General features: G+C 36.7%; 2 protein-coding genes across 6 annotated transcripts in view; one reads left to right on the top strand and one right to left on the bottom strand.

The window, feature by feature from the left end:
* The first annotated feature begins 264 nt into the window (after positions 1-264).
* The window catches only part of Thumpd2 (THUMP domain containing 2), a 32,447-nt gene continuing 19,745 nt past the window's right edge, over positions 265-12,966 (top strand). For 2 of the 5 annotated variants that reach the window (XM_010604952.3, XM_010604955.3), the window contains exons 1-5: positions 272-489; positions 1,852-2,264; positions 3,162-3,239; positions 5,680-5,732; positions 7,854-7,941. In XM_010604952.3, the coding sequence (XP_010603254.1) occupies positions 405-489; positions 1,852-2,264; positions 3,162-3,239; positions 5,680-5,732; positions 7,854-7,941 (717 nt within the window). In that variant the 5' untranslated portion in view covers positions 272-404. Of the gene's footprint in view, positions 490-1,851; positions 2,265-3,161; positions 3,240-5,679; positions 5,733-7,853; positions 7,942-12,966 lie in introns of all 5 variants that reach the window. The other 3 variants (XM_019204667.2, XM_010604954.3, XM_010604953.3) reach the window with 3 other exon arrangements.
* Positions 1,894-12,966, bottom strand: part of Tmem178a (transmembrane protein 178A) — a 64,286-nt gene continuing 53,213 nt past the window's right edge. Inside the window, exons 3-4 of the mRNA XM_033763715.1 lie at positions 7,549-7,594; positions 1,894-1,985 (exon numbers count right to left, since the gene is read on the bottom strand). Coding sequence (XP_033619606.1) covers positions 1,967-1,985; positions 7,549-7,594 — 65 coding nt within the window. The 3' untranslated portion in view covers positions 1,894-1,966. The remainder of the gene's footprint in view (positions 1,986-7,548; positions 7,595-12,966) is intronic.

Here is a 12,966-nt window from a genome sequence, read left to right as displayed (position 1 = left end):
CCTTATACAAATTAAACTAAACTAAACTTCAGTTCCCTGATGTGTAAAATGGGCATAATAACATCTGCCTTCACGGATTGCAAATAAGGATGGGAGGGCACATATTTGGAGTACCTGGTGTAGGTCCCTACCAAATACAGATGCTTCAGACGGAAATGGTCAGTTTTTACTGTTAGTCTAAAGCACTGGTGGCTAACCTATGGCACATGTGCTGCAGCAGGCTGTTTATATCATTGCAGCCTCTAATAAAAGGTTCGCCATCATTGATCTAGAGAATAAGCCTTGATCTATTAAGGGGTAAGAAAGTGGTTCTTATTCTGACACTGGCTTGCATTATATCTGTCTGTTTCTAGGTTGAATACGTTTCAGGAAAGGTTCTTTTCACTACCTATTCTGATTTGAATATGCTGAAGAAATTAAAATCTGCTGAAAGGTTATTTTTGCTGATTAAAAAGCTGCTTCCATTTACTGCTGCTTCTTTAAGTAAAGGTATGGTATATTCCTATTGTTTTATACCCATGTGATATATTCTGTTTTCTGGATAATAATATTACGTTTTACATTTTTGTGATTCATTCATACATGTGTCATCATTAGTCATATATCTTTCTGTATTTTGTATTACCATGCAGTTGTATTAGAATATTTCTCTTCTTTGTGATCTGCTGCCTGCCTTCCGAGATTTTAATGTCCCAGGCCATCTTTGTGAATTATGATCTGGCAGTGTCTGTAGAGATAAATGCTGTCAGTTGCATTTATTTGTATTTAGAAGTACCTAATAACCTAAAATGCATTATTTTAACAATAAATTGGTAAAAACTATCACCTCATAAAGTTTTAACTGAGTGATATAATTGGAAAATACTGTATAGTAAAATTTCCTAATTCTAGGACCTTAAAATGTTTTCAGTAAACTTATATTCATTTGTGAAAAGGGACTTAAGATTCTTACCCATACCCTAACTCTGTAAATAGGCTGTGAAAATAATTTAAGGATCTTGATGAAAGTGCAGAAAAAGGGTTGGGCACTGCAGGGTTAACCAGCGCCTTAAACTTCAGTCCAATTGCCGATGCCAGTGAGACCGTCTTAAACTTCAGTCCAATTGCCGATGCCAGTGAGACCGTGTCATTACATAGCCTATAATAAACCATTTCAAGAAAGATACAAATGACAGGAAATCAAGACCAGCAGGAAAAGTTAAACTAAATCCCAAGGTATGATACAGTGGGGTCAATTATAATTTCATCCCAATATTTCATATACCTCATCTTTAGGGAACTACAGTAATTACTTTTGGATCATTTTGATGACCCTTGATCATCAAGAAAAGTTGAAATTTTACTGAGCATGCTGGTAGTCCCTAAGTCATGAATGGATTATTTATTGGAAGTTTTACTCTGTGGCATCTCATTTTAAGATTTATGCTAATATTATATGGTCTAAAATGAAATAGACCCAAGATTCAGCAGCTGTGTTTCTGAGCTATATTTTATAATTTATTCTTTTTTAACCTTAATATTTATAGACAGGTCATCATTATTTTAAAAATCAATATACACTCTAGGACTGTGCATATGTTAATTAGAGACATAAGATAAGTGGTTTAAGTATTAGTGAGTAATTCTATAGGGATTTTAAGGCTGTTTTAATGCTGCATATAAAGGAATGAACTTTATTCTACACAGTATTCATATGATAAATTTAATTCCCAAATGAATGTAAAGTTTTATTTATGTAGAAGTTTCAACAGAATTTATGTTTTAAAAAAAATAATGGCACTTTGAGGCAGAGAATATAATAGATCATCTTTAAGGCTCAAGATAGGATAAACTGAGATTTTATTTATTTAGGAAAAATACTTAATGAAGTACAACAGCTTGTACACAATGATCCTAGAAGTTGGTTGGATGCCGTTTCAATTTGGAGGAATCTTCTTAAACTTGATGTAAATAGAGAAGAATTTTCTCAGAGGGATGCTAACCCACTAAAAAGAAAAATGAGAGAAAACGAAGGCGTCATTGCTAAGAAATTAAAAACAGAAGAAATGCAAAAGATTGAAGAGAATCATAAGGAGTACCAGCTGGAAGAACAAACAGAAGACACCCTGGAGCAGAGAGAGTCTACCATGAGAAGAGATAAACTTGAAAAAGAAGAAATTCAGAAGGAGGTAGAGAAAGCAGCTGGTGCTCATAGCCAGGAGGACTTAACCTTCAGAGTTTCTTGTCGCTGCAGTGGAGCCATTGGAAAGGTCTTTACTGCACAGGTATGCCTGCCTCCTGAAGTGGCCTCCTGTTTAAAATGACAGATGCAAACCTCTCACAGAACCAACAACCAGGCCCAGATGAATAATTAGGCCTAATCTCTTCTGATTAAATTTCTTTTAAAACCGTATTTTTGTTAACTTAGCCTCAGGTGCTTAAGAGGAAGGTACGCCATTCCATGTAACAACCACCTTTTACCCTCTGTCTCCAAGTTTCCTTAAATTCATAGATGTCCTTTGCATTTAGAAATCCTGATTTCCTGATCCTAAACTTTATGGGAATTCTCTCTGCTTGCTGAGTGGTTACTGTGCACCAGGTAGTGTATGTAAAGTTGAAACTGGGACCAAGACCATAAATACACAGGTGGTCACAACACGAGGGATGAGCAGATGTCATAGTTGCTATCAGAGAAAATTTTTGGTTGGCTGTTTGAGCAGTCAATATTATGTAGGGTTGGTCTGCATCATGCCAGCAACCTTTTAAGGTTAGTAAGGTATACATACCCTAAAGGTAGAGTCTAACTACTGATCTGGAGATTTTTAAACAAAAAGGATGGTAATGGCTATATAATGATTCATATTTCGCTTGTATTCATTTCCTAATTTAGAATGACTACATTTATCAGATCGTGGTCTGACCAAATACCTAGATTCACACACCTAGAATTGCAGTAGAGAGTATACGTTAGTAGACATCATTACCAAGGGGTAAAACGGGGTGAAGGAGGTCAAATACAATCTTACTGCTTTGAACATAAAATAGTTTAGAGTCATATTTTAACATTGTGATTCTAAGTTACCATCAGATAATTCGACTCAATTTTTCTGCAAAGCTGTTAGTTTGCTTAGGTTTAAACTTTTCATTTTAGTATATTCTTCTCTATAATCTGTACTTTCTAGGAAGTAGGAAGAATAATTGGAATTGCTCTTATGAAGCAGTTTGGATGGAAAGCAGATTTGAGGAATCCAAATTTAGAGGTAATGAATAACTCTTTTAACTTGTATAGGTGTAGCCTAATTCTTGGAAGACAGTGTCCTCTAATTTTATTGTACATTTCAACTTTACCATAGAGTTTCAAAAGGCGTATCACATGGATCAGGCTATTCTCCCTTTAAAAGTAGAACTGCAGATAATTTTGCTAGTAGTTTTCACTGTGAAAATGTTTTATCTAATCTAAATGTACACACGCGCGCACACACAACTTAGAATGGAGTCATGTGGTCAAAGTTGAAGGAAAAATAAATATTTAATGTGAGTTAGTGTTCACAGATGCTCCCTACAATCTCCATGCCACTTAACAAGCTTCTTTAATAAAATTCCCTATCTATTATTTAAAGAAAATGAATGACAAAATGGTCCTGGCACATATAATTCATTTGCCATTGTTAACAGTGCCTTTCTTAAGGTTAGAGGATTATATTTATCTTTTCATGGTAATGAGCACATACACAGGGAAACAAAAAATATCTTTCACTTTATTTTGAAAGCCGTCTCATAAAACTGTTAGCTAGTCATTTTTGTGATTCCACTAATTCATAATTTGTTCTTTGTCATATGGATTTACTTGGAGTATTTACACAGAGTATCTGTTGATGAACCAAATAAGTCAGAATACTGTGTGTTGTTTATTTTTTAATTTTTTAATATTTTTCCTTTTTAAAAAGTAATACCTAGTACATAAGCATCTTTTCATGTAAAATATTTTGACCCCTGAATGGTTTTTTTTAATTGAATTTATTGGTACATTCAAGGTAGACAGTACAGTTACATTCATTACTGGGATCTTGTACCTTTACATGCCAGGTCTTGGTTCTCATTTTTTCCCCTTGTCCCCACCCTCCCTTCACCCCTGAATGTTTTTGATGTTAGAGTTCCTCTCATCACCTTTCCAGATCTTTTATCTTCTCCTGCTCTCCTCCATCCTCCATCTCAGAGTTAAAGCTACAGTTTTTTCATAGATTAGGCTCATAAAACTTAGCAAATTTAATTCCTGCCAGCCATTTAATGCAATTAACAATAGCTGTAATTAGTAGAAACAATCATATAAAACAAAATTGATAATAAAATTACATATACTAAAAGTCACTAAAAATTAATAGAATCGGATCATGACAAATTTTGTTCTGCAAAATTGATAGGAAAAAACTTTATATTGGGAGAAGCTGCTCTTAGCATTAAATATGTAAAAGCAAGATCAGTGTATCATCTTTAGTACAAATTGTAAGTAGAAAATAATTTTAATACTTTGCTAAAATGCATAATATATAACATTGGAAACTTTAGCTGTGATGTCTAATCAAGGAATTAAATGTGTAAATGGTGTCACTTCAGATGATATTTTGATGAAAATGTATCAATTTTAGAATATTGTGATTGAACTGTTTATATTAAAAGCCATTTTGGGGGTCTGGAGGTATATCTCAGTGGTAGAGTGTTTACCTAGCATCTGTGTGGCCCTAGATTTGGTCCCCAGTGCCATAAATAAAACCTTTGGGATAAAGTATTGGGGATCAAATGTTAAGGCTCAAAATGGCAGTCAGAATATTCTCTAAGCTTTAAAGTGCTACAAATGTAAGATGCTACCTTTAAAATTCATATGAGCTCCTAATAATAACTTGAGACATATACATTCTCTGCATGGCGTAAGGGTGGAAAGGAAATAGAGGCAGAAACTTACCCAGAGATAATTGGGAGAGATATGCTTGCTACTATATATTTGACCTTAAAAACATTTTCTGTTACCTTGAAGGTATTTGTAGCCTATGATAGCCCTGTGTGAACTTCTGTATTACCCGGGACTAAAATTGGGGTGGATTCAGGAAGTCTTTTCTAACCAAAAATGTTGAGAAGTCTTATCCAGGTGTGACAATTTAAGAGAATTTTGGGCCAGGGATTTAGCTCAGTGGTTCTGCCTCCTGCATCGCAAGCACAAGGATCCAAGTTCAATCCCCGGTATCAAAATAAAAAAAAATTTTTTTGAGAGAATCTCTATGAAAAAAGATCTCGAGTTCTTTGTAACACGATTTTCCATATAGCTTATATGAAAACTTGACCTCAGAATTTTTCTTTGAAATATACTTAAAATTTAATTTGCCTCTCTTTAAGAAAACAGATATGGAACATTTTTCCAGATATGACACATAGGCCCTAGAATTTCTTATTAAAATATAGGTTGTAGTTTGTAAATGGGGAGGGGAGGAGGGGGTGAAGGGAGGGCAGGGACAAGGGGAAAAAATGAGAACCAAGACCTGTCATGTAAAGGTACAAGATCCCAGTGGTGAATGTAACTGTACTGTATACCTAAAATGTACCAATAAATTCAATAAAATATAGGTTGTATAAGTTCAAACTAGAAGTTTAATTGGTCATTTGGTAATGCAGTTTCTTGTTCCACTCTAACTTTCTTTGTTCTTTCAGATCTATGTACATTTAAATGACATTTACACTGTGGCAGGGATTCCTCTGTTCAGGTAACTATTGTATTTTAAGCTTCAGGTTTATCCCTATGAGTTTATAAACTTAAGAATGTAATTCGTTTTATTTATAGCCTGAAATGTGATGTAACAGAGAGGGATTAAAGGCAAAGCATTTGAGTTCCCTGCTTAACCCGTGTTTTCATGGAGCTTAATGATATGATCTGATCTAACCAGGAGAGCTGTAAAAGACTTGCTCGTATGCATCCACTGATAACGTGATTAACTCTGAAAATTATATCTAGTTATTTCTACATTATGAAATGATTTTCAAAGCCTATGTTTAAGCTAAAAGTTTTAGTCTGAATAGAGTTTAACATAGTTCCTTCAATTCATTGGATATTCTCCAGATTTTATTGCCATTTTTCTTCTATTGTGAGAGGTCGTCACTAGTTTTTGACCTTTTCTTCAGATGTCTCCCTAGTCATGCAGAGTACTACACTAATATGTGCAAATGATTTATCTCTTTTTTAAAATATCTGTTGAACTTATACAGTGCAGCAAGTATTTTTTGTAAGAGCAACTGACATACCCTTTTTCCAGGTGAATTTAGGCAATGGGACGTTTCAAAGATTAGGAAAGTCCTGTGCTACTTACTGCGCTTGCCTTAAGTTCATATTTATACATCCGCAGTCTTAAATTGTAATTTTTTAAAAAATGGTTCCAATTATTATAATGCCTTTTATTTAGTGGTGAGCACTAGAAGTTGACTATCAGTACTGAGAACACTGTAGATCTAAGAACATTGCACAATAGAGTTCCGGCCGTCTGCTGGTCTATGGTGGGCTCCACGAACATCTCTACCACCAAGGATCATGATTCCTGAGGTTGTTATCTGCCCCAGTGCCCTGCTGGCCTCCCTTGGCCCCCACCTACCCCAATACCTGACAGATTGTTCCAGACCAAACCTAACCTGCTCTCTTATACAAGGTTTCTAGGCTGTCATACTGCAATGCCTTTTGGAGTCCCAGGCCTTAACTCTTGTAAATGATTCATAAAACTGATTGATTTAAGTATTTTGGCTTTATAAAATAGCAAACAGAAAGGATAGGCAGGAATAAAAAAATGATTACATTGAAATCATTGTAATTATTGACGGTCACCAAAACAAAAGTAGGAAAAGAGTAGCAAAATAAGCAATATATGAAATACATTTTTCAAAGAATTCATAAAGCAGTTAAATAGTGGGGCAATGCTGGGAATGAAACTTAGGCCTTTGTACATGCTGAGCGGAATCTCTGCCACTGAGCTGCATTCCCCTGCCCCAGTGTATTTTTTTAATACTTTTAACTCCAAAAAGATGAATATCTAATAAAATGATTTGCTGTGTTGGTAAGTTGCCTGAGCTGTACTCAATCTTGGAATCCTCCTGCCTCAGCCTCCAAGAGTGCTGGCGATATAGGTTTGTACCAGCAAAAATAATTTTTTTAATAGAAAACAAATTTGAGGGCTAACATCCACTTGCTATAGGACATCTAGGTCACAAAATATGTTCCTCTTGATAACTGGATAGCAAGAGAAGCTTTATTGCTCATCTGTGGTATTTGTTGGTTTGTTTGTTGGTCTTTTTTATTGAGTTTATTAGTACAGTCTAGGTCTACAATACAGTTACATTCATTACTGGGATCCTGTACCTTCATATGACAGGTCTTGGTTCTCATTTGTTGGTCTTTTTTATTGAGTTTATTAGTACAGTCTAGGTCTACAATACAGTTACATTCATTACTGGGATCCTGTACCTTCATATGACAGGTCTTGGTTCTCATTTGTTGGTCTTTTTGAGACAAAGTCTCACTACGTATTTCAGACTCACCTTGAACTCGTGTAGCCCAGGTGGACTTGAACATGCAGTGATCTTCCTGAAAGAAGAGTTTACATTTCAATTTTCTGAAAAACTTAACTTTCTGAAACATCACACTGGCTGATCAGACCAAGTGCTCATGAAAGAAAGTGTTTTGTAATAAGGTTAATATTCTCTGATTTTGAGAACACTTTAGTATATGTCAATGAATTTGTTGAAGTGATTCTCAGATCGGAATAGATAAGTCATTTTCATTTATGTCCTGTTGTTTAACATCTAACAAAATTTAGTATATAATCAGCATCTTTTCTTTGTAGGGTTCCTTTAGCCAGCAGAACGTACATTAAGACAGCTGGGCTGCGGTCTACCATAGCGTGGGCAATGGCATCTCTTGCAGAGATTAAAGTAAGGAAATTGTTTTTATTCTTGCTAATAGCAAGGTCCTTTTTATAATTAATTTACTCAGCCTCCTAACTCAAGCACATTTTATTGTTTGCTTGCTTTTGTTTTCTGTTGCAGTGATACTTAAAAACTTCCAAAGTGACTTTCTTATGTTATCAGTAAACTTTTAAGAGTATGTTGGCCACAGAAAAGCTGTTAAAAGTTAACTACATTATTTCTAATTTATTTTGCATCACAATAAAAAAGTGGCCTGTTAAAACTCTACCTGTCAGATTGTTTTCCCCTGTAACCAAGATCTTAATCAATTTTCCTAAAGTTTTCAATGAACATAAGTTTATTTTCTAATTTAAAATTCTCTATTATTACCATGTTCCTATTTACTCCAACTCTAAAAAGTCTTTCAAAATCTGTTACAGTATTTTTTTATTGTTTTTCCATTTTTATTAATTATTGCATTGTTCATTTTCTGTGGGGTTTGGTATATATGCACATTATTGCTTCATTGCAAATTGTGGCTTTTTATTGTTACATAAAGTGTTCTTCCTCTTGCTTATTGACTTTAAACTTAAATTTCACCATGTACTATTAATACTTCTACTCTTTGCTCTTTGTTTGCATCTGCCTACAATTTATTTGCTACTATTTTCAAATTTAAGTACTTCCTTACAGATATACAGCTAAACTTTGATCCTTTCTGTCCCAATCTGTGGTCTCTGTTTTTCAGTAAAAGGACTCAGGAAGTGGTATGACAGCTCCACTTGATGAATGTGTTTTACTCTGTTTGTGAAAGTATTTGTTTACCTTTTAAATGTCTGAATATTTGCTAGCATGACCAGGTTACCTGCTTGCTAATCATTCCATTGTTCTTCATGTTGGAGACTGTCCTTCATTGGTCTAGTCCATGAAATTTCTTTTCCCAGCTTCTTAAACATACCCTACTCTGGTTACTGTAAAGCAGGACTTCAACTATTTCCTCTGCCAAGACACACACTTTTTTGTTTTGTTTTGTTTTACTGCCAAGACACTCACTTTCCTCAACTTCCCCATTCCTCCTCTTCTGGTGAAGTCAGACTTTTAGCAAGTCTTCTTACTCCCTACATTGAGACCTTTGAAACATTCTAATCACTTCTCCCAGCTACTAACTTGAACTAAATTATCTATTATGTATCAGAGCTTTCCTTGAAATTCTTAGATGGCAGTTAACATTGCATAGCTCATTCTTAATTATCAAGATGGAATTCTTGTACCATGCACAATGCGCATTACAAGATATATTGCTCCTTAGCATCTGCGTTTTTTGCTTCATCTTTCTTCCCCATTTGAGGCCTCTGCTCTGGTTTATTTCTTGCTTGGTTAAAAGAAGTGTTTTCCTCACATGTGCCGTGAAATTTTATAATTTTGTAAGATACTGCCTAAATTCCTTAATATTTGTGGATTTCTCCCTTTCATCTGGATGTACCCATTTGCTGGGTAGAATGTTCTTGAGTTGCTGCCCTTCTACCTGTAAATACTGCCCTTTGACTGATGGCATTGTAGATAAACAGGCCATGTCAACATGATTTTTCTTTTCCTTTATAGATACTTTGTTCTTTCTGCTTGGAAGCTTGAAGGAGTTTGCTCTTTAATCTCAATGTTCAAAAATATTAGCAGAATCTCCTTATACATGTGCCCTTTCTATCAGCCCACAGCTTTCTGAGTCTGACTGCCCAAGTTCTAATTGCAGCTCTCATATTTACTGGCTGGGAAGGTTTGGGCAAGATAACTAACAACTCTGAGCCTCAGTTTCTCATTTGCAAGATAGAAATAATATCTTATAGCTTCATATCATGAGTAAGGAGTGCTCGCTTTGGCAGCACACATACTAAAATGACTAAGTGGATTAACGTTAATAAAATGATTAGCACATCACCAGGCATGTAGAAAATATGTATTAGTTGCTAAGGAAATAATGAATAACCTATTATAGTTATGGATCGTATAATTAGTCATTGTTTTTTATTATTATTAATCATCATTATTTCTCCAGCTGGGCACTCTTTTTCCATTCTTTATTTAGTCACTATCGCCTCAGCTGTTCCACAAATTTAACTTTAAAGGCCTCTTTTTCCTTTTTCCTCCTGAAATTCCTGTTACAAGCATGTTAAGCTTCCTGACTCCATCCCCCAAGCCTCTTATTCTTTCCCACATGCTTTCATCTATATTTTGGCTCTGCATTTTGAGTTATTCTCAAACATTATCATCCAATTTAACATCCTGCGTCACAGAGATATGTTCTACTTTAATTCACTTACTGATATTTTCAGTTTAAACATCATGTTTTCCAGCTTCAGAAAGGTGTGTTTAACACCTTTGAGTGTCTCTAAAAGCTCTTCCTTCATCCAAGTCTTCTTCTGCCCCCTCCCACAATCACTAGCTGTTTCTGTAGGAAGAGACCCGTCCCCATTAGATGTGCCATTATCTTCCTTCTATTGGCTGGCTACTCTGAAGTGTAGTTGTTGAAGTGTTGTTGAATGGCTGCAATCCTGTGAAGAGTAAAAGGGAAGAGGACCTGTGGCCCCCTGAGGCTTGGCAGTGTTAGGAGATTCCATGAGCCCCGCTGAGATGGGAGGAAATATGTCAGTGGCTGTCTCCCTTCAGGCCTAGAGGTCTCTGAAGACCAAAGATCTCTCAGGTCCTGCTGGCCCTCCCTGTTGGTCTCCAGGGCTGTTCTCTAATCACTCATCCAACCCAGGGCAGATCCTTCTTCTCACCCAGATCCTTCTTCTGAGACCCAGCAGAACCGAAGCTTCTCTTAGCCCCCACTGCCTAGAGGTCTGAGCATCACTGCCTCAGCAGAAGTCAGTAGCCTGGAGTTGGACATAAAGGGAAGAGCTACGTACTGTGTACCCAGAACTTGAGCTTTTTTTTATTTGACTTAAATCTTTAGTCCAAATTGCTTTTAGTATATGAGAAGAGGTATGATTACAATCTATCCTTTTCCCAACTGTCAGTGGCTTCCGTAGTTTTTTAAATATAAATTTATAAACCACCTATACATTTGAGATGTTACCTTCATCTTGATATTAATGTATAATTTTCAGAGAAATAAAAAAATGATCAAAAATATTTAAAGATAATACTTGATAAAAGTTTTCCTTACTGTCAGTTTGCCCTCCTTATTCCAAGAGTCAGAAATGCCTCTCCAAGTGTGATCACCACTTGAAAGGAGAAAGGAGGAGGGTCCAGTAAGGCGTGAAAGAGGCCCAGAGACCTCTTTGAAGTTCAGTACCCAGAGTGGTGCACAGACAGCTGAGCTTTGGGCAGGCCAGTGCTACTGACAACTAAATTTTAAAATGAAGCTATCAGGCCTTTTTAATATTTCCTGTGAGAATTCCTCCTCCCAAATTCCGTACATAAGGAAACTCAAGTTCTGTATACCTTAGTTGCTATTGTGAGCATGCAGAAATACTTCTCTACTTCTGGAAAGTATTCTGGGTCTGTGAATGTCATGACTAGAAGAGATCCTAAGGTCAAAGAAAGACATTTAAATACATCTAAGGTCAGATTACCTCCCTGAACGTAGAGGAGGAGGAATGCTATTTGGCGCCATTTTTAAGATCTTAGCAAAAGTTAGTTTTTATACTGTTACAGATTTTAAACAAAATTGCCGTTTAACTCTGTTTTGTTGCTCATGCCCCGTCACGGATGATCTACGTTATATTTCCCTTAGAATGTAGTGCCAAGGAGAGTCTGTGTCCTGCAGAACATGTTTCTTCTTTCCATTAGGTGCCCTCTGACTCTGACTGACACCTGGCTGCACTGAGGACCTGCTTCCTCGGTAGCCATATCAAAGGGTGGATGTTCTTTCTCCCACATCCAGTACCACTGGGCCTGAAAGTGGGGTAGGTGTCCTGCTTGCTTTTCCTTGCCCATCTGAATGATTGATTTGTCCCTTCTGCCCAGAACCTCGGTGTCTTTGAAGCACATGTCATCAGATTTTGCCAGTCGGCTACACCAACAGTGTACGCCCTTATTCCTGTCATAATTTTTTTTCGTGTGTGGTGATGGGATCACACCCAGGGCCTCAAGCACGCAAGGCAAGTGCTGTACCACTAAGCTACATTCCCAACCCCATAATTGACTATGGTCTTCATAGCCAGTCAGTAACTTGCCTTTTACTTTTTTGGCTTCTTTACCTCTAATGATTTGATCTACACACATCCTAGACCTTGTCGTGCCCAGAAGGGTATCCCTTCCAGATTTGTCAGTTTCAAGACTCCCGTTCTTAGCCAGACATGATGCCATGTACTTCTAGTCTCCGCTACTTGGGAGGTTGAGGAAGGATAATGGCTTAAGGCCAGGAGTTGGAGGCCACGTGGACAACATAGTGAGACACAATCTCAAAACAAAAGCATTCTGAGCTACTTTCTCTTTATCTGTGCTTCTTCTGTTTCCCTAGCACAATTCCCCAGGACCCTCTATTCACTTGACTTGCTATTTATTCTCACCATCTGTTTTCAACCCTCCTGCACAGCTTGAGTTTTATGCTGTTATTATAGTCCTATGTTTGTCCATACTTTTAACTCTCTTCCTTCTTGACTTAAATATTAGAATCAGAAGAAAACTGCCATGTCCTCCCCTCCAAATCCACCAATGTGTCAGAACCTGAGCCCTCCTATTCTGCCTCTTGGGTACTAGATTCCATCTCCTGTCACATACTTAAGGATGTTTCTCTACTAGGTCAGTGGCACTGGCATGTGCACCTGCTACACTATATTGTATATTGAAGAAACCTGAGCCCTCTCCTGAGCATACCTTCAACTGCCATCCCCTTTCTCTGCATCCTTGTAATATATAAGAAAAACTTTAAAAAATAATTACCCTTATTTGCTATCTTTACTTCCTTTCTTCCCCAGCTCTGCTGTACCCACTTCTGTCGGGCCTCATCCACACCCCACTGAATCTGCTCATCCCGCTTAGCAGCACACGACACCATCGCTACTCCTTGAACCAATTTTCCCCCCACCTTTTTTTTTTTTTTTTTTTTTC

The sequence above is a fragment of the Fukomys damarensis genome, unplaced genomic scaffold, assembly GCF_012274545.1.
Source record: "Fukomys damarensis isolate Sample0158 unplaced genomic scaffold, DMR_v1.0_HiC HiC_scaffold_2, whole genome shotgun sequence".
NCBI classification, from domain to species: domain Eukaryota; kingdom Metazoa; phylum Chordata; class Mammalia; order Rodentia; family Bathyergidae; genus Fukomys; species Fukomys damarensis.
Note: the sequence above shows the minus strand (reverse complement) of the source record. Positions and strands in the feature narration are given on the sequence as shown.